This window comes from Cornus florida, unplaced genomic scaffold (genome assembly GCF_030987335.1).
Source record: "Cornus florida cultivar Cherokee Brave unplaced genomic scaffold, ASM3098733v1 CherokeeBrave_3.0.0_Hap2_Chr01, whole genome shotgun sequence".
In the NCBI taxonomy this organism is placed as follows: Eukaryota; Viridiplantae; Streptophyta; class Magnoliopsida; order Cornales; family Cornaceae; genus Cornus; species Cornus florida.
In genome coordinates this window covers 106,776,299-106,796,343 of record NW_026775571.1, presented here as the reverse complement: position 1 = coordinate 106,796,343, position 20,045 = coordinate 106,776,299, and the positions used below count along the sequence as shown (strand labels likewise).

General features: G+C 36.8%; 2 protein-coding genes across 2 annotated transcripts; one reads left to right on the top strand and one right to left on the bottom strand.

Annotated features, from left to right (window-relative positions):
* Positions 1-7,227: 7,227 nt before the first annotated feature.
* Positions 7,228-8,455, top strand: LOC132279849 (pentatricopeptide repeat-containing protein At2g29760, chloroplastic-like). The gene is made up of 2 exons (XM_059781904.1): positions 7,228-7,823; positions 7,912-8,455. The coding sequence occupies exons 1-2, from the start codon at positions 7,228-7,230 to the stop codon at positions 8,453-8,455; spliced, it is 1,140 nt and encodes a 379-aa protein (XP_059637887.1).
* An 854-nt stretch (positions 8,456-9,309) lies between these two features.
* On the bottom strand, positions 9,310-10,206 carry LOC132279841 (uncharacterized). Its single transcript, XM_059781892.1, has 2 exons — positions 9,758-10,206; positions 9,310-9,628 (listed from the first exon to the last, which is right to left on the bottom strand). Exons 1-2 carry the CDS (start codon positions 10,204-10,206, stop codon positions 9,310-9,312), a joined length of 768 nt encoding a protein of 255 aa, XP_059637875.1.
* Between the last annotated feature and the right edge of the window lie 9,839 nt (positions 10,207-20,045).

Here is a 20,045-nt window from a genome sequence, read left to right as displayed (position 1 = left end):
TATAAATTAAGAAGATAGTGAATCTATAGAATTTATAAACGCATATTAGGACGTTGAGTTTATACAAAACCACTATCCCATTGATCCACAAGGGTATATATCAAAATCTTGGTTTACCAGGATTATTTTATTTAATTTTAATCATGATCTTTAGAGCAGTGGAGTACTTATCAATTTGGCATAAATGCTCAGAACTTTAGGATGAAAAGTTTTCTTTCAAAATTAAATATTATTTTCTCTTGGAGAAGTACCCAAAGTACTAAGCTTTTTTGATTAGATGTCTAATTTGTTTCAATAGCTTCTTTTCTAGTTATTAGCTCCAGGATAACAACCCCGTAAGAATATACATCTATTTTTCATCAATTTTGCCATACAGCATGTACTACGGGGCTAAGTATCTAAAGGTTCCAATAACATGAGATGGTATTGCATATGTTGTAGCTTGCTAAGTTTATTGATGTACCATTGCCGCTCTAAAATCTAAAAGCTACAGATTGAAAATTGTAGGTGGTTGAATGTATCATTGCTTTTTCAAGTAATTATATGTATATATAAACAAAACAAAAAATATAATGCAGACCACGAAAACTTTGGTTCAAAACATTTGCAACATAGCAAAGGTACAAATAAAAAAAAGAAACAAAAAAAAAACGAGACTATTTTTCTTTCCTTAATGGGGGCAATACCTTCCATAATAGGGCAAGATAAGCAGCCCTAAAGAGATATTAAGAAAAGAAAATATATTCTCTCTTTTCTTTCTTTAGACATCGATAAAGTTTAGATAAGGAAACACTTAAACATTGCAATATTGGTAACAGAGGTGGCCCACGAGCGATGTCCAAGCCCTGGGTCCAAAGGACCTCAAGAGTCTGAAGGGATCAGTACCTTCCTCTAAGGCATAAACATCTGCCGAGGAACAAAAGTCTTCGGACCTCAAAAGTCCGAGGGCCTTAATTTTCCTCTAGGGCACGAAGAACTGCCAAAGAATAAAATTCGTCTTTGGATCTCAAGGATCCGAGAACTTCAATTTTCCTCTGAAGCACGAACTGCCGAGGAATAAAATTCGTCTTCGGATCTCAAGAATCCGAGAACTTCAATTTTCCTCTAAGGCTCGAAGAACTGCCGAGGAATAAAATTCGTCTTCGGATCTCAAGAATCCGAGAACTTCAATTTTTCTCTAAGGTACGAAGAGCTGCCGAGGAATAAAATTCGTCTTCAGATCTCAAGAGTCCGAGGACTTTAAATTCCTTTAAGGCATAAACATCTGCCGAGGAACAATAGTCTTCGGACCTCAAGAGTCTGAGGACCTCAATTTTCCTCTAAGGCACGAAGAACTGCCAAGGAACAAAATTCGTCTTTGGATCTCAAGAATTCGAGAACTTCAATTTTCCTCTAAAGTACGAAGAACTGCCGAGGAATAAAATTTGTCTTCGGATCTCAAAAATCCGAGAACTTTAATTTTCCTCTAAGGCACGAAGAACTGCCAAGAAATAAAATTCGTTTTCGGATCTCAAGAATCTAAGAACTTCAATTTTCCTCTAAGGTACGAAGAGCTGCCGAGGAATAAAATTCATTTTTGAATCTCAAGAGTCCGAGGATTTTAAATTCCTCTAAGGCATAAACATTTGCCGATGAACAAAAGTCTTCAGACCTCAAGGGTTCAAGGACCTCAATTTTCCTCTAACTCACGAAGAACTGCCGAGGAATGAAATTCGTCTTCGGATCTCAAGAATCCGAGAACTTTAATTTTCCTCGAAGGCACGAAGAACTGCCGAGGAATAAAATTCGTCTTCGGATCTCAAGAATCCGAGAATTTCAATTTTCCTCTAAGGCACGAAGAACTGCCGAGGAATAAAATTCGTCTTCGAATCTCAAGAATCCGAGAACTTCAATTTTTCTTTAAGGTACAAAGAGCTGCCGATAAATAAAATTCGTCTTCGGATCTCAAGAGTCCGAGGACTTTAAATTCCTCTAAGGCATAAATATCTGCCGAGGAACAATAATCTTCGGACCTCAAGAGTCCGAGGACCTCAATTTTCCTCTAACGCACGAAGAACTGCCAAGAAATAAAATTCGTCTTCGGATCTTAAGAGTTCGAGGACTTCAAATTCCTCTAAGACACAAAATAGTGCCGAAGAACAAAATTACATGACAATTACCTGCATCACCTCCATCAAGGCATATTATCCCAGCTTTTTCAAGTGACATGAACTTTTGGTTCACTACGGTTAATCAATACAATTCATTACACTAGATCCGATTAATCTTCTCTAGTTATAATTGCCAAATCAAACTAAAGGGAATTAGGGGTAAAGTGTGGGGGGAAAAATCTCCCCTTCCAATTAAGACAAGACATATCAGCACATAAGGGGACCACCACAAATACTGAGACTATTCAACCTTCAAATTGGGCCTCTACAAGAAGTTTGGGCCAGGTTAACTAAGCATAATGGGCTGAACTCATTAAGAAGGCCCGAGATGATAAAACCCCAAACCCAATTACGAATATGTTACTAAATCCATTGTTAGTAATAGTTCTATTAGAAGTAGAATTATAATCTATGGAAATCAAATAATGTAAATCCTTGTTATAAGGAAAGCATGATGTGATTCAGATTCTTAAGGGACAAGCAATGCGAGTCCTAAAAGGAATCGATTATGGTTTTTCCTATATAAAAAGGGCTCAGGACCCTCAATAAAGGAAACACAGAAAAAAGGGTAAAGCTCCCAAAAATAGAGATCCAATTCTCATTGTCAGAACTACGTTCCGACCTGATTCCCACGCTCCATGCGGGATACGTAGGCAATCTAGGTAATCTTAGATTCGGTCATATCATCAAAATACCCCCTCATCTCTATATAGTTTCTCTAGTTCATTGTTTGTTCTATATTATTATTTTGGGTGTAATAATTGTAGAGATTTCGTTGACTTGTCAAAGTCGAACGAATTTTTGTACTTACAATTACTCTGTTAATCAAACAATTTTATTCCAAGACATGATAACATCATATTAAAGACTTAAAGTTGTTATTATCAAATATGGTAACATCATATTAAATAATATTAGGCTTAATTCCACCTACACCCCCTGACGTTTGCTTATATTCCACTTACACCCCCTCTACGTTTCATAATTCCACCTACACTCCTTGTCAGTAAACACCGTCTAGTTTTCTAACAGAAATATGTGATTTTACTTTTTTCCCATGAATTATATATTAAAATTTATAACTTAAATGAAAAGACTTAAATGCCCTCTATTTAGCTCTCTTTACACATAGACACATGATGTAAATACCGGTGACGGTGGAGATCGCTTCACCTCTGTAACTTGTCAAAGATTGTTTCACCTAAGTTGGATGGCGATCCCAAGTTCTGTGAAGTTCAATTCAGTCCGGCGGAGCTCGCAATGGAAGACGGTAGCTGTGTTAAGAACCCATGGTGGTCGTGTATGGTTGCACCTCATTGATCCAAAAACCAAGGATGGTAAGGCAACACGACAGGAATCTCAGACGACGGCGACTCCTTTTGTGACGCCAACTCTTGTCGTAACTCTACCGCCCTCTTCAACCAAACCCAGTTCAGTCCGGCGAGCAACAATTCAATCATACCAACCTTGAATCTCGGTGTTGTTAACGGCGGCAGACGGTGAAAACAGATCTAATATCCCATTGTTGTCGACGGTGATGGTCTCCCGATTGTTGATATTGGCGGTGAGGTGTGTCACCATTAGGTACAGAAGCATCCGACGAAGGCTGTAGGGCAAGCCCTCGGTGAAGATACGTGATCCCAAATGCCAAAAGTCTAAAGTTTGGATCGGGAAGTAAAGCAATTCTGAACTTCCTTCTTGAGGCCGGAAAGTTGTATGACACGGCGGTGTAGTGGGATGGCCAACGTGAAGTTTGTTAGGATCGTCGGTGGTGAGCAAGGAAGATGCCGACGGTGATGAAGTGCGACAGAAAGTCGTATGTCTAAGGTTCACTTTATTTAGGGATTTGTTTCGAATTTCCAGCCTGTAAAGCCCAAAAAACTGATTAAGATCAGCACAAGAAGCTCAAATCAAGGTTAATTTTCCTTCATCTTTAGTGTTTCCCACATCCAATTGGTCCTAGTTATAATGTAATTTGATATTTTAGTTTTTGAATTTCCTCTTTTAATACTTTTTCTAAAAACCATGTATTTAGGATTGATTTGCTTATAATTTTGGGTCTCTATTAACTGATCGATGTATATGCTTAGCTTCGCCAAAAAAAAAATCTGAATAATGCGTGTTCATACTTCTTATTGTTGTATCACTCAAATAATTTGAAACAAAAAAAATTAGCAAATTTGGTTGAAAAATTAATGGGTTTTGCCACTATCTCAAAAAACCACCGCCACTGCCTTTCTCAACCTCCTCCTACGACCCAACAACATGCTCCAGTCCAATGACGCTACAAGCGTGCTTCAATGTGGCCAAACAACAACCCATCAACGTGCTTCAGTACAGCGACGCTACAAGTGTCCTCATTCCACCTCGATGAAACCCAGTTCAAGATGGCTATGGACTCGCCGGACATTTCATTCCCACCAAACAGTCCTGCCACTAGCAGAAGAATTAAAGATTGGTGTAGGCAGTGATGGTAATTTTGTAAATTTGCATTAGTCAATGAGGTTAAAATTTTCATTTCAAGTATTGGAAGAGCAAAATTGACCTTATACCGATTTGTTCATGCTAACACCGTCAGTTGCTTAACGGCAGGGGTATTTTGCTACATAAATCAAAACCTCAAGGGAGATAGGTGGAATAATGAAACGTAGAGGGGGTGTAAGTGAAATATATGCAAACGTCAGGGGGTGTAGGTGGAATTAACCCATAATATTATTGTAAAATTAACAATAAAAGTATTTAAAAAAAAAAAAAAAAAAACTATCCCAAGATATGGTAACATTATATTAAAGTTGCTATTATCAAATATGGTAACACCATATTAAAAAATATTATTATAAAATTAACAATAGATGTATTAAAAAAATATTATTACTAAATAAATTTAAAAAATAATGTAATTGTTAAAAATATTTATTGTAATATGTTACTAAACACTTCATATATTTTTTACTAATGATAATTTTTTTTGACAATTACATTAATAAAAAGTATTTTTTTCTATTTTAACTGCAATCCCAAATGGACTCTAAGTAGTAATCCAATTGTGATAAGAGTACAAGTCAGATAAATTAATACCATAGCATTCTGTAATAGAGGAGTGACCATGATTTGGAATACTTTCTCCTGAATCTGGTTCTATTCAATCTCTTCAAATAAGTATTATTTACATGCATGATAGATGTGTATCTGTAGATATAAATCACATAGGTATCCTACATTTTAACTCAGTGGAGATCTACAAGATCTCTTATAACTTTATATATAATGTTATATCTATTTATTTATTTATATATATATATAGATAATTAAATAATTCTATACATATATGTGACCGGAGGTTTGACTGTAATTTCTTGCCATGCCCATTGATGTCCACAATTAAATGTGTGTGTGTATATATATATATATATATATATATATATATGTAATATATTCATTTTTATCAATATTGATTTGAACTCCAAATTAGAGCTGTCAGTGAATGACTTGAGAGCTATGAAGCACGGACACTCCTCTCAGGGGTCCCGTACCCGTGTCGGATACTTTTCGGACACCGACACCCGTGTCCGAGGTTCGGACACGTGTCCGACACTTCTGTAAAGTGTCCAAATATTATTTTTTATTGGACACGCGTGTCCGAGGCTCGAACACACGGTCCGACACTTTTGTGAGACAAAATTTATTTTCTCTCACTCATCTCAGTCTCTCATCTTCTTCAATTATCTCTCTTCATGAACAAGATATATATATATATATATATTTAAGTTATATGAACAAAACTTTGTGAAAGACTGAAAGTATATATGTTTATTCATATACATATTTAGTTCATTATAGTTATGTCTCTTCTGTACATCTTCGTTTGGAATTTGGATCAACTTTATTTTTCATTTATTTTCTGTTTTGTCTTGTCCATATTGTTCTTATAACAGAGATGAAATTATTGAAATTGATTCTGTTCTTTGTTATTGTTTTATTTATCTGTACAAGATTCTAGTAATTATTTTTGAATATATAATTATATATATATATAATTTTATAGGCATATCCCCGCCGTGTCCGTGTCCTATTTTTTTGAAATTTGCCGTGTCGCCGTATCCGTGTCGTATCGTACCCGTGTCCCGTATCCATGTCCGTGCTTCATAGCTTGAGAGAGAGAGAGAGAGAATGGGACACAGAGAATTTAGTGATATTTGGATTACATCATTTTGTCATGAATATTTGTATACTAAAATTTGGTCAACCATGTCAAGGGTAGTTCTAAGGATGTTATTTCAATTAAGGGAACTAGGGAAGACAAGTATGGCCATTTTAAATAATAAAAAAAAAATTCTAAATAATAGGAGAGTGGTTGAGTACACATACTTAACTTAAAGGGGAGGTCAAAGTAATAAAGATTAAATGATTTATTTGGAAATAATTTCTACCACGAGTAAAAAGATTATATAGTAGACTTGGTGTGTGTACTCTGACACTCAAATACTTCGCTTGAGATTTGAACTACTGAGTTAGGCTACTAATCTATTGATATAATTCTACTTTTTTTCATTTTAAAAGATAGAAGTTTGAAGTTTTTTCAAATGCATTGTCGTTAATTGGAAGAAAAGGTTCAAAAAGCAACCATTCAAATAATTCCTTGGCTCTTCCATGTATGCTTTGCACGTCATACATAACCCACCAGAAGAACCTTTTTTTTGTGCCTAGCAATAGCTTGACAACCAACCACTAAACCAAACCCCATCAAATGAAGTACTAATGTGCAGCCAAGTGCACAGAATACTTGTGTCCCCAGATGATCAGCCCACAACATCAAACAACTTCCAAATCCTAGCCAAAACCATCACAACTAGTCTCATCCATACCACAACCACCACGTGGAATTGGATTCTTATAGCCCAGACAACTACACTTACCCATCTGTACTCAAGGCTTGTACTCACTTGCAAAAGGTAAAGAAGTACATGCCCACATCACAAAAATAGGCCTAGATGGCCACATTTATGTAGAAAATGCTCTTATTCATTTACATGGCTCCACAGTACAGATTACCGATGCACACCTCGTGTCTGACACTATGTCTCAGAGAGATATCACAAGTTGGAATACACTTCTAGCCACTTACAGCACAAAAGTCGGGTCACAGTCCGAAGTACTGCCTCTGTTTCGAGGAATGTTGCATGAAGACATTCGAGCAAATGAGGTCACTTTGGTGATTTTAGTTACAACTTGTGCACAAGTAAGAGGGATAGAGTACGGTAGGGCAGTCCATACTTATGTTCTAAAAGTGGGATTCATTTGCTACTTGAATTTGGAGAATGCACTGCTAGGTTTGTATGCCAAGTGTGGGGAGATGAATGGGGCGCGAAAGTTGTTTACCCAGATGGATGGTAGGAGTGATGTTGTGTCACAAACGATTTTGATCAATTGTCATGTGGAAATAGGGTTTGCAGATATGGCTCGTGGTATATTTGATCGTATGGTTGACAGAGACATAGTTTTGTGGAACTCAATGATTCATGGGTATGTAAAGGGAAAGCGTCCAAATGAGGCTTTAGCACTTTTTAAGAAAATGGAGAGTGGAATGGTGAAACCGGATGAAACCACTATAGTTTGTGTTCTTGCAGCTTGTGCTAGCGTATCAGACCTGCAATATGGTAGATTTGTTCATCGGTTTGTCCTCCAAAACAATACAAGGCAAGACATTTTTGTCAAAACAACTCTGATTGACATGTACACGAGTTGGGAAGTTTGGATGCAGCCATGGTGATTTTCTACAAGATGGAAAAAATGATGTTTTTACTTGGACAACAGTTATTGAAGGGCTTGCAAATTATGGGCACAAAAAAGAAGCTTTGAGGTTGTTTTTTCAAATGGAGAAACATGGAATTAAGCCGAATGAAGCAACATTTGTTTCCGTATTGGCAGCATGTAGACAATCGGGGCTAGTTGAAGAAGGCTGTTTTTTGTTCAATAGAATAGTAGGGTTATACAATATCCAACCAAAGATCGAGCACCTAGGCTGTCTGATTGACCTCTTGAGCAAAGCCGGACTCTTGCACCCTGCGGAGGATTTTATCAATATCATGCCAGCTGACGAAAGACTCGTAGCTTACGAAACTCTACTTAGTGCTTGCCTAAGTTATTCAAATATTGATCTTGGATCAAGGGTTGCAAATGAACTTATTAAGTTGGGTTCACAAAGCCATGAATTTTATATCCTGCTATCAAACTTCTATGCTCTAGCAGGAGAATGGTCATATGATGAAGGAGCCAGGCATCAGTTCGATAGAAATGAACACTGATCTGAAGATGTTTCAGCAGCAAGACAGTCCAGTCTAAGCAACAGGATGAAGAACAGAGCATATTTTTACTAAATGGATATAGGAAGAATACAACCTGAAAATGCCGGGGAGCTAAGAAAACCGAGCAATAGGAGAATAAAGAATAGAGCAAGTTGTGCTAAATGGATAAAACAGAGACTGCAAATGGTGGGAAACTAAACCGGAGTTTATAAAAGAGGGTTCATGAAGAACTAAGAAGGCCATTACCCAAATTGGTCTGGGTAATCTCGGTTTTATAAAGAATGATGAGCTCGATGTTGGAAAATTATGGTGAAGGTGAAAAACTGATGCGGTGTACCAAATGATATGATCATAGAATTAGACAGTTGACCTACCAAATGTGATATATTATAATCTTTTCTCTTCAAGGCAAGAAGGTCAGTTTCAAGAATAATTTCTGCAATACCCTAGTTTACTCGTATATAAATTCTTCATTTTCTTGGGGATGGCATTTAAAAAAAATGACTCTCAAAACATAGAAACTCCATCGTGAACAAATTATTAGTTTCCAATCTATATTTTTCATTAATGTTGATAATGAAATTCACCAATGAAGGTCCCTGTTATTATTTATTAGAGTTGAACCATTTGAACAAACTCAAAACTGTTCTTGCCTTCATCCGATAGTGAAACAGATTGAAATCGACAAAAACACGTGAACTATCGTTGGTTGTAATTGTATCTGTAAATTTACAGTTCACATGACAATACCTAAAGTTGGATTGCCGACAAAAGATTAAAACTTGTTCGCAGTAAATCTTTCATTATACTATTTTAGCCTTAAAAGCTAAACAACATCGCGAGTGTCCAAAATTCTAACTAGATTTTTGACAAGAGAGCTGATCACCGTCACCTAGTTGAAGTCTCCTTAGCAATTTCAGCATCAAACACCATGAGAAGGTAATTACAAGCGCCAAACTTCGACCTCCCAAAAGTCCAACAAGAACAATCAGAAAGAGAATGATATACCCTGAATTTCTCTGTGTTTCCCTCTTCTCCTCTTCCCTAACTGCAATTTCTTGCACCTCCGAAAGCAACAATTCACCAGAACAACAAATCACAACACTTGATGAAAACAATAATGATACGTCCTTGTTTTCTTCTTCTTGTTCTTGTTCTTCAGATATGACTACTCTGCCATCTCCAACACAATTAAATTCTTCACTTTTCAAATCATTCATTTTCTTCTTCGAAGAACTACAAAGCTTTTTCTTAACAAGTTTCTTAATCTTTGATTTTATCTTAGTACTACGAGAAGGTCGCCTTTTGAGTTCCACTACATCACTTGTATGATCCTCTTGCTTCTCACTAACCCCCTTATTTGTATCCAATTTTTCACATCCCCATTTCCTGTTGCAATCACTCATTTCAAATTCAGAGTTTGGTTGTACAATCTCAATTTCTTCAACTAGTGGATTCAACTCACGACTAACTAAAACAGAGAAAGCAGAGACACCAGTCTCTTGTTCAATTGGCAGCTTCAAAACCCTAGTCACTTCTTTGTCCACCACCTTGTCGTGACTGTTTCGCAGCCGTTGGATCAGCAAATTGAATGACTTCTGCGAATTCAAACACTGTTTGAATAATTTAGGCAATTGCTTGCTAGCAAATTCCAAAAACATTAGCAACAAAGCCGAAATGGTAATCCAGATCGCGAACTTCTTTGTACCCAAAGCCAAAACCACCACGACTGCCATTTTCAAAACCGCCATGGCAATCCCATTAAGCATCAAATTCACTGGTGAGAGAGGGTTCGAGATTACATGAAAGAATTGAAGATGATCATCTTGAGTTGTTAATGGAGGATGGTGTTGGGGAACTTTTGAGAGAGATGACGGTTGATGCCTGGATGGGCGGGTGTGAACTGGACGAGGTGCATTTAAGCAGTGTGTTCAGTGTTGTCTTGCTTTGTTTCGGAAGTGACGGGTGTGTTGGTTTATTTTATTTTTTTTTTTTTTTTTGCCGTTTGTGTCGCTGACTTTGATTCTGACAAGACCGTCAATGGACCAAGAAAAGGAAAGAAAATAATAATGGCGTTATTGGGGCTCCGCCTACACTTGTCACTATTAATTGGTCAGCAAAAAGTTTACATGGTTTATGTCAGTGGGAGTGTCTCGGACTCCCACTCTAATTCTCCAATATTGACTATTGTGCCACTTACAAAATTAAATACGGTTTTATTTTTCTGTATGGTGCACCACAATCAATAACAAAATCAATACTTTATTCTTTTCAGAATGAGTGTCATGTAATTTTTTTTTTTTTTTTTTTTAAACAATATGTTTTATATCTTTCTATATATATTTTGAATATTCAAATTAAAAGGACAATTTAATAACTTTTCAGGTAAACAATGCAGGTCTCATATATTCTCTTAAAAATTATTACTTTCCAAAAGCGACATTTAAATTAAAATAGAGAAAGAATCATCTATGCAAGTAATACTCAATCAACATTAAGTTACACCAAACATTTTTATATAGTTTAGTTAAGTTACACTTTTGATTTATTTTGCATAACTCTTACATATAAGTTTGCAACAATTTTTTACCACGTGGATTATGTTTGTGTTTGAGTGTGTGTTTTTTTATTTTTCTGCCCAACCATAATGTTATCTTATTTTATTATAATTTAGAAATTAAGATGATAATTTTTTCACTTGTTAAGATAAAATTTGATACATCTGATTTTCTTCTTAGACATTATTTGTTCGGAGTAGATTGTAAGTGAGGGAGAAGCGAAAAAGATTCTCCGGGAGGGTGTTTTTGTTTTTGTTTTTGCATTTTTATTTTATTTTTTTTTTAATTTTTTTTTTAAGAGTGAATGTAACTTTTCATGGAGGGCAAAAGGGCCACTACAGCTGGAAAAGGCCAAATTGAAGATGATTTTAATTTGATGTAGATAGTTTTTGCTTATGTTGGCTGTTTTCAATTTATAACTCATGTTCAAATTTCTTGAGTCTTATTTGGTTTTTTTTTATTCACTTAAACTATTGCAATGTACCTAGTTCTGATTAAAAATTCATTTATTCATTTTCCTTATTATCAACTAACTTAATTAGGCTTCAAATAACATAGAACTTTGTATTCACAATCATATACCCCAATTTGGTTGCAGACTCTAAAAAAGATTTTAATAATCATAAAAATATAGAAAAATATTTAAAAAAATTCAACGGACTAATCTTAATCACACATAATAGAAGACCGTCACTTTCAGTTGTTAATTGTTACCGTCCATGTTTGGTGAAGACAAATATTTCTGTTATTTTTTAACTCAAAATAGCATATGCACCAAGACAAATATATCACATACGAACGGGGCAGCCTCAGGCGAGTTAGGGTATAGTGAATTTTTCTTAATTTAAAACGATACAGTTTTTAAAATTTAGTAAAAAAAAATTTTTATTTCAAAACGGTGTAATTTTTAACTTACGTGTCATTCTATAGGGAATTCAACTTACGATAACTTAGATGTTGTTTGATAAAACTGAAAATTATGTACTAAAAATCTTAAGTATTGAATTTTAAGAGCTGAAATTTTAAGTGCTGAGTGTATTAATTTGAAAACCCGTTTGACAATGTTTTAATTTTAAGTACTGAATTCATTAAGGTTGTTTGTTATATACAAAAGTTAAAGTCTGAAAGTTATACATATTATATTTTTGTGCTCAATATATGATACTCATAACAATTTTATATTTATAATATAAAATTATTAATAAAATAACCACATTAATTCACTCAATGAAATATATCAATTTAACGATAAATAATAATGTCAAATAATCATTAAAAAATAAAATTCTTATCTAGATATAGAATTATATTATATAAATAATTGATGAAAATTTAAAATATATGGATTTTGGATTACATAACATTTATGTAGGATATCAAAAAAGGTGCTACAAAGATTAAAGAAAGTAAAATTTAAAATATATTTATTTTTAATTACATAATATTTATGTATGATATCGAAAAGAGTAATACGAAGAAAGTATGTGAAAAAGAATTCTTATCCAGGAATAGAATTTTATTATATATATAAGTGATAGAAAATTTAAACTATATAGGTTTTGGATTATATAATATTTATGTACGGTATCAAAAAGGATATTAAAAATATTAAAGAAAGTAGGTGAAATTAAAAGAATTCTTATCTAGAAATAGATTTTGGTATATAAATACTGGTGTTAAATAAATTTGAATAGGTAACCAAAGAGATGTGTTTTATAATATAATACGTAGAATTATTATTATTATTTTGGGAATTTAGTAAAATTATATTTCTTTTAAGAATTTGTTCTATAATGTAAAAGTTAAAAAAAAAAAAGTAACAACCAACCAAATATATATAGAAGAGTTTTTCAATGAGATAACTCACACTATTTCCAGATGCAGAGAGAACTCGCAAAGAGAATTTAAGGGTGATTATTTAAGGGTGGAGTAGTCATTAAAAAATAGTTTTAGACATAATCACTTGCCGCCTTCTACGATTAGCAACCCTCCCCTGCTTAAAATTTTGGTCCCTTTTAAGCAGTACCTACCATATTAAGCGGTATCCTAAAATTTTATCAAACGCACTTATTCTTAAAAATCATTCACCGTCTTCTTTATTCAGCGCTGAAGTAGGAAATCAAACAAGCCCTTAGAGAATATTTAACTTAGAGGATCCAAGTCTAGATTTAATAGTGCGCTTAAAAAAATTCTATCAATTCTCACCTTTATTTGAGGGCTCCATTTTTTAATTACGTGTCATTCCGTAGGAAATTCAACTTACGATAACTTAGAAAATGTTTCATTTAGAGGATCCAAGTCTAGATTTAATAGTGGGCTTAAAAAAATTCTATCCATTCTCACCTTTATTTGGGGGCTCCATTTTTTATCTTTATATATTAAAACTTTTTTAAAAATTTTATTTCCTTCTATTATTAAATCTTAACCAATAGAAAGATTTAATAAGGGCCTAAAAGATTTCTATTCTTATTCGACATTCATCTTTATATATATATATATATATATATATATATATATATATATATATATATTCCCATGATCATTACACCCATATATATTTAACGTTGTAGTGTGAATTGGTGAAACTTTCCATATTCTTCCAAGACTCCTACTACATATTTATTTTTATCTTCTTCTTTTATTATTATTTTTATTTATTTATTTATTTTTTATTCCTCACATATTTTCTCACTAAATTTTGTGCAAACTTTATTCTATTGAATATGGACCGAATTTTTTGAAATCAGATTATGTTGTACTATAATTTAAATTATTTTATAGTGTTGTTAATTTTGTTATCATAAAATCATAAATTTTATTTGTGAGTTGTAATAAATGTTTCTATTTGTTATTGAATATGTTTACTAAAAAGTATGAATCCAAGTGTGAAAAACTTAAAAAAGAAGAGAAAAATAGATAAACTAATTAAGTCTGAAAAATGAGCTATTCATAAATTTGCTATAACTAATAATCAAAGCAATAAATGAACAACCAAGTTTTCTAGAGGAATTAGAAGAGTAATTATACATTAACAAAGAAGAAGATATTAGTGACAAAAAAATCTTTTTGAAAAACAACAACAAAAAAAGAAAGAAGAAGAAAGTGGTATAAAAAATCATATTCTATTCCCAAAAATATCTATGAACTTGGACAATGAAAAAATATTAATCCAAAAACAAGACATTTATTAGTAAAAAATAGTCAAATTAGAATTAATGATTTAATTATCCTAAAGATGAAAACTCTACGAACAGGCCAGTTGGTATCAAGCCTTTATTTCTCAAAGAGAGGTCAGGGGTTAGTGAAGGCATGTGTGTATGAGTACTAACTAGGAAAAAAAAAATTAAAAAAAAAAAAGATGAAAACTCTATGCATTTTTCAGCTACATATTATGTTCGAAAATTACCAATGGAAAGAAACATCATAGAAAATATCACGTGTATTCAAAAGATTTGGATATGGTGATTTATTTTTTTGTCACAAACTATTTAATTCGAAGTAATATTCAATTAGCTAACGATGAAACTAGAGAATGAAAAAAAAAACTGAGTAACAAATTTAAAAATTATAAAAAATTTTATAAGAATATTACTAACACACTTTATTTGTTTAGTCTTAAGCCACAAATTATATTGAGTGGCCCGGGCGTTATCTAATCAAATTAATATATTTCTTTCCCCTTGTCTCACTGTTCTTCGTAAAGATAAATGTTGGGGATTTCTTTGCATGTATAATGCCATAAAACATATATATACTATGTGTGTGTGTGTGTGTGTGTATATGGTATAAAATTATATATAATATCATATAATTTATAGATTATACTTGTAAGTCAGGGTTAAAGTTGAAGATAAACAAAAAGGCCAAAAAAAAAAAAAATTAATAAATCTGCATGATACATATTGGAAATGGTGGTACTTGGAGAAGCAAAATAGGGACTTTAACTTTCAAAAAAAATAAAAATAAAAATAAAAATAAAAATAGGGACTTTAACAAATAGGGAAAGTTGGAAACATGTGATATTGATGATGTTAGACCATGTTATAGCGTCATTTATTTTTTTAACAAGCCTAAAATTCTAATATTTTATAATTTATAATCAATAATTATAGTATAGTGGTATCTACTTGAGGAGGCCAGAAGTGACATGGGCCGGATATGACCCGCGAACATGGCATCCGGTCCGAGCAGCTGGGTCCAGCCCATAGAGAAATACTGCCATATGGGCCGAACGCGAATAGCCCATCAAAGATGACCAAAACCCACAGAGGAACGGGCCCAGATCTAGCAGTCCATTAGTGTTTGTAAGTATCTATAAGTATGAGAAGTAATGGATAGAGAAGGGGATTGATTCTGTTGAAGTGTTAGAATTCTAGAGAGAGAAAATAGAAATGAATTCCTTGCATCTTCAATTGGCGCCGTCTGTGGGAAACGTTGAAGATTGATTGATCATTGATCAATATCGCGTGGATTCAGACCAATTCGTGAAGACGAAACTCGATCTTTGGGAGTTGGATCCAGATCTGAGCGATTATGACCTATTCTGGAGGAATTTTAGTTCCTGTTGCTTTGACGGAAGTGGCTTCAGATCTACGCAACAACGAGTTGTTCGATTGTGGCCGGATCTGACGGATTTAGAATTCGGAGAATTCAGATCTCGTCAACCATAAGCATAATTCGGAGATTAATGCCTTTACTCCGTTCAGGAATAATGATAGGTGAAAGCTCCAATCCGATAGAGGCTGTCCAGCAAACGAAGCTTGAGGAGTTGATGAACTTGATTGAAGCTCTCATAAAAGAGAATGCAGAATTGAAAGCTGGAATGCAGCATCAGCAAATGCCCGCGGTTCCGCGTTCACTTCCGGCCGGTGAAGGAGGTATTCAATCTAATATCGCACATCAAGGCGAGCAGGACGAGAACAATCAGTCAGCTCTCCACCGTGATGAAAGGAGGATGGACGATTTGCCGCCAAATGTTCGTCGAGTTGAGGATCACGAAGGATCGACTCACGTTGATCCGCGACATGAGCAGATCAGACAGAACGAAGCCATGACCTTCGATCCGCATCAAGAAAGGTTCAACCGAGAGGAAGTGATAGAGGTTGATCGCCGCCGAGTTGTATCGCCTTGGCAAAGAGAGCTCATTGAGGAACGGTCGTTCGATCCGTCTTACCGGCCCTCCATGGCTACACTCACTCATCGCGGTTCGGAGAGCAGATCTGTAGCTCATAGAGCTACCGCTGGGCTCCAGAGAGAGAATGAAGCACTCCAATCCACGGCTCGGACGGTTGATTCACCATTCACTGATGAGATCCTGAATGCTCCGCATCCAAGGAAATTTGCCATGCCAGTCTTTATTCTGTTTAACGGAACAATCGGTCCGATCGATCTTGTGTACCATATCCAGTTGAAGATGGCTCTGAATACGGAGAACGACTCTTTAATGTGCAAATGTTTCCCTACAAGTCTAGCCGGACCGGCGCTTAGCTGGTTCAAAAACTTGCCTAGGGGCTCCATTGATAGCTTCCGGAACCTGTGCGATCGGTTCATAAGCCAGTACTATAGGAACAAGTGTCCGCCGAAGGACATCTCGAGCCTATTCACAATGAAACAGCACAAAGATGAACGTCTCCAGGCTTTTCTCACCAGGTTTAACCTCACTAAGAGTATGGTGATCGAATGCCACCCTTCTATAGCGGTTCAAGCCTTCAAGTTGGCCATGACACGTGGCACTCCGTTCCATACCAGTCTGGTAGTGAACACGCCGACGACTATGGATGAACTCAATGAAAGAGCCGATGGCTTTGTGCGCCTAGAAGAAGAGGAGGCAGCCAATGCTCGGACAGCGTCGGTCGTGTCGACCGAGGAAAAGTCCAAGGCAAATATCAGGCAGAAGCAGGCTCAGCCGCAACGTCAGACCTCCTGGAAGGCAGAAAAAAGGTCCAGGGAGGAAGAGCTAATCACTCCGTTGAAAGTCACTCTGGTGAGGCTATATCAGGAGAACAAAGATAAGTTTCATCCACCACTGCCAATTAGGCAACCCTTCGAATAGAGGGATCAGACTAAACATTGTGCTTTCCATTCCGATTTCGGTTATCAGACTAACGAATGCAGGAATTTGAGAAGGCAAGTGGAGATGTTGATAGCTAGAGGGGAGTTCGCGAGTTATATTCAAGGCTCGGCGATAGAGCAGAATCGACCGATGGAGCAAGTAAAAAGGAGTCAGAAGCAAAGCTCCCACAATTCACAGCCAATTCGTATAATCAATGCTATTCACGGTCGACCCGAGCCTAGCGAAGACTCAGATGAGCTACTCCGAACGCGCCTACAGCAGGTGCAGATGAAGAAAAGGGTCAGCAGTGTGAATACTCTGCACCAACAGATCACATCGATACAGATAAAGTTCGACAGGACAGACCTGCTGCGTGTTCAAATCCCCCATAAAAGATCCGTTGGTGGTTAGCTTGACAGTGGCAGACTGCCTGGTGGCAAGAGTTCTGATCGATCCCAGAAGTAGTGCGAATGTCATGCCGAGGGACACATTTGATCGGCTCGAGATTAAGCCAGAGAGGCTCAAGCCCACTGGAAATCCCCTGTTAGGATTTGATGGTAAGAGGGTGGAGCCCATCGGTATGGTGGAAGTAGAAGTTCAAGCTGCAGAACGAGCTCTTATGGAAACTTTTGTGGTTGTGGAGATTCACCCCTCGTACAATCTCCTGATGGGAAGATGATGGATTCACAGAGTCCAAGGTGTGCCCTCAACTCTGCATCAGGTCATAAGGTGCCTTGGACCCGATGGAAATAATGTGATAGACATTCATGGGGATCAGGTTGCAGCCAAAGAGTGTTATTCCGTCACACTAAAATATGCTGGGAAAGGGAAGGCGTCCATCCGTTCGGCGAGCCCAAGATAGCAATTACAGGAACCTCCACCCAAGCAGAATAGGGTGGAGGAGCCAGTTGACTTGACCGAAGAGCCCCTTCTGGATGTGCAGATCGATCAGTCCAAACCAGAGCAAACTACCAGAGTAGGAGTAAGACTGACCAGGGAAGAGCAGCAGGAGCTAATTGACTTCTTGTCTCACAATGCCAATGTATTTGCCTGGAATTAATCCCTCCGTATCCTGTCATTCCTTGAATGTCAATCCCAATTTCAGACCAGTAAAGCAAAAACAACGAAGGTTTGCTCCAGAACGTAACCAGATCATAGCCGAGGAGGTTGATAGGCTGCTCGATGCGGGATTCATCAGAGAAGTGCACTATCCTGATTGGTTGTCCAACGTCGTTGTCGTGCAGAAGAAGAATGGGAAATGGCGAGTATGCATTGATTTCACCAATTTGAACAAAGCCTGTCCGAAGGATAGCTTCCCACTGCCTAAGATTGATCAAATGGTGGATGCCACCACCGGGTATGAGCGTTTAACCTTTCTGGACGCTTATTCAGGTTATAATCAGATCCCTATGGACCCGGCAGATGAAGAAAAAACTTCTTTTGTTACCGAACGAGGGACATACTGTTACAAAGTTATGCCTTTCGGACTGAAAAACGCGGGAGCAACTTATCAAAGGCTTGTTAGCAAAATTTTCAAGGATCAAATAGGAAAGATTGTGGAAGCCTATATTGATGATATGGTGGTAAAGAGTAGGAAGAAGGATGATCATCTGAAACATCTGCAAGATGTGTTTGATGTGCTGAGGCGATATGGGATGAGGCTCAATCCAACCAAGTGCTCGTTCGGTGTGAGTTCCGGTCAGTTTTTGGGACACGTGGTCAACCGCAGAGGCATCGAAGCTAGCTCTGCTCAAGCAGAGGCTTTAATTAAGAATGCTGAGCCAAAGATGATCAAAGAAGTGCAAGCCCTCACAGGACGAATAGCTGTATTAAGTCGATTCATTTCTAAGTTATCAGACCGCTGCAAGCCGTTCTTTGACACGATCCGGAGTCATGGAAGACAGGTCTGGGGGGATGAACAACGACAAGCATTGACCCATTTGAAGGAATATATGCAGAATCCACCAGTTCTGTCAGCCTCGGATCCAGAAGAGAAATTATAACTATATCTTGGAGTATCTAGTGTTGCAACAAGTGCCGTTCTGATTCGTTGCAAGGAAGGGGTGCAACACCCGGTGTTTTATGTCAGTAAGACAATGACCGAGGCAGAACGAAGGTACTCGAAGGCCGAACGGGTGATACTTTCACTCGTAAACGCAAAAAGAAAGTTGAGGCATTATTTCGAATCCCACCCTATAGCTGTCCTAACAACTTTTCCAATCAGAGTGCTTATGTACAAGCCAGAACTCTCGGGCAGAATGACAAAATGGGTCATAGAGTTAAGCTCATTTGACATAACGTATGAGCCGAGAACGGCTGTCAAAGGACAAGCGGTAGCTGATTTCTTGCTAGAATGTGACTCTGAGGATACGGAAGAAGACCTTAGATGCGACTCTTGGAAACTTTATGTGGATGGCTCCTCTAATCAGATGGGGGCAGGAATTGGGGTTAAACTGCAAACCCCAGAGGGTACTTCTTTGAGTCAAGCACTCAGACTTGAGTTCCGAGCCACCAATAATGAAGCGGAATACGAGGAGACAGAACAGACGCCAAAGGCGCTCGGGATTGGGTAATCCTCTGCAGCCGGCGAAGACCAGGCCCCACTAACACCCACAATGTTATCCCTCCAACCCTTTTCAGATTTGATTGTATCCGTACATATGGACATCTTGTCGATCGGGTAGAGGTGGTAGAATGGCTCTTCAGTTCGGATCTTACTGACCTTATAGCAAAGAAGAAGATCTATGAGGTCAAGATCCAGACCTCTGTCACGAATCAGTAGTAACATAACGGATATGATTCTAAAGAAATTTGGGTTTACCTGGAGAGGGGATATCCCCAGTCTATTGAAAACATAGTTAAAGAAGGGATGCAGAGGGAACCTAACGACATTCAGTTGAAGGTTAGTAAATAAAACCTCGCCGGGAAGAAGGCCGGCACCGGTCATAATATTAACATCTCTAGGGCAAACCCTAACTTG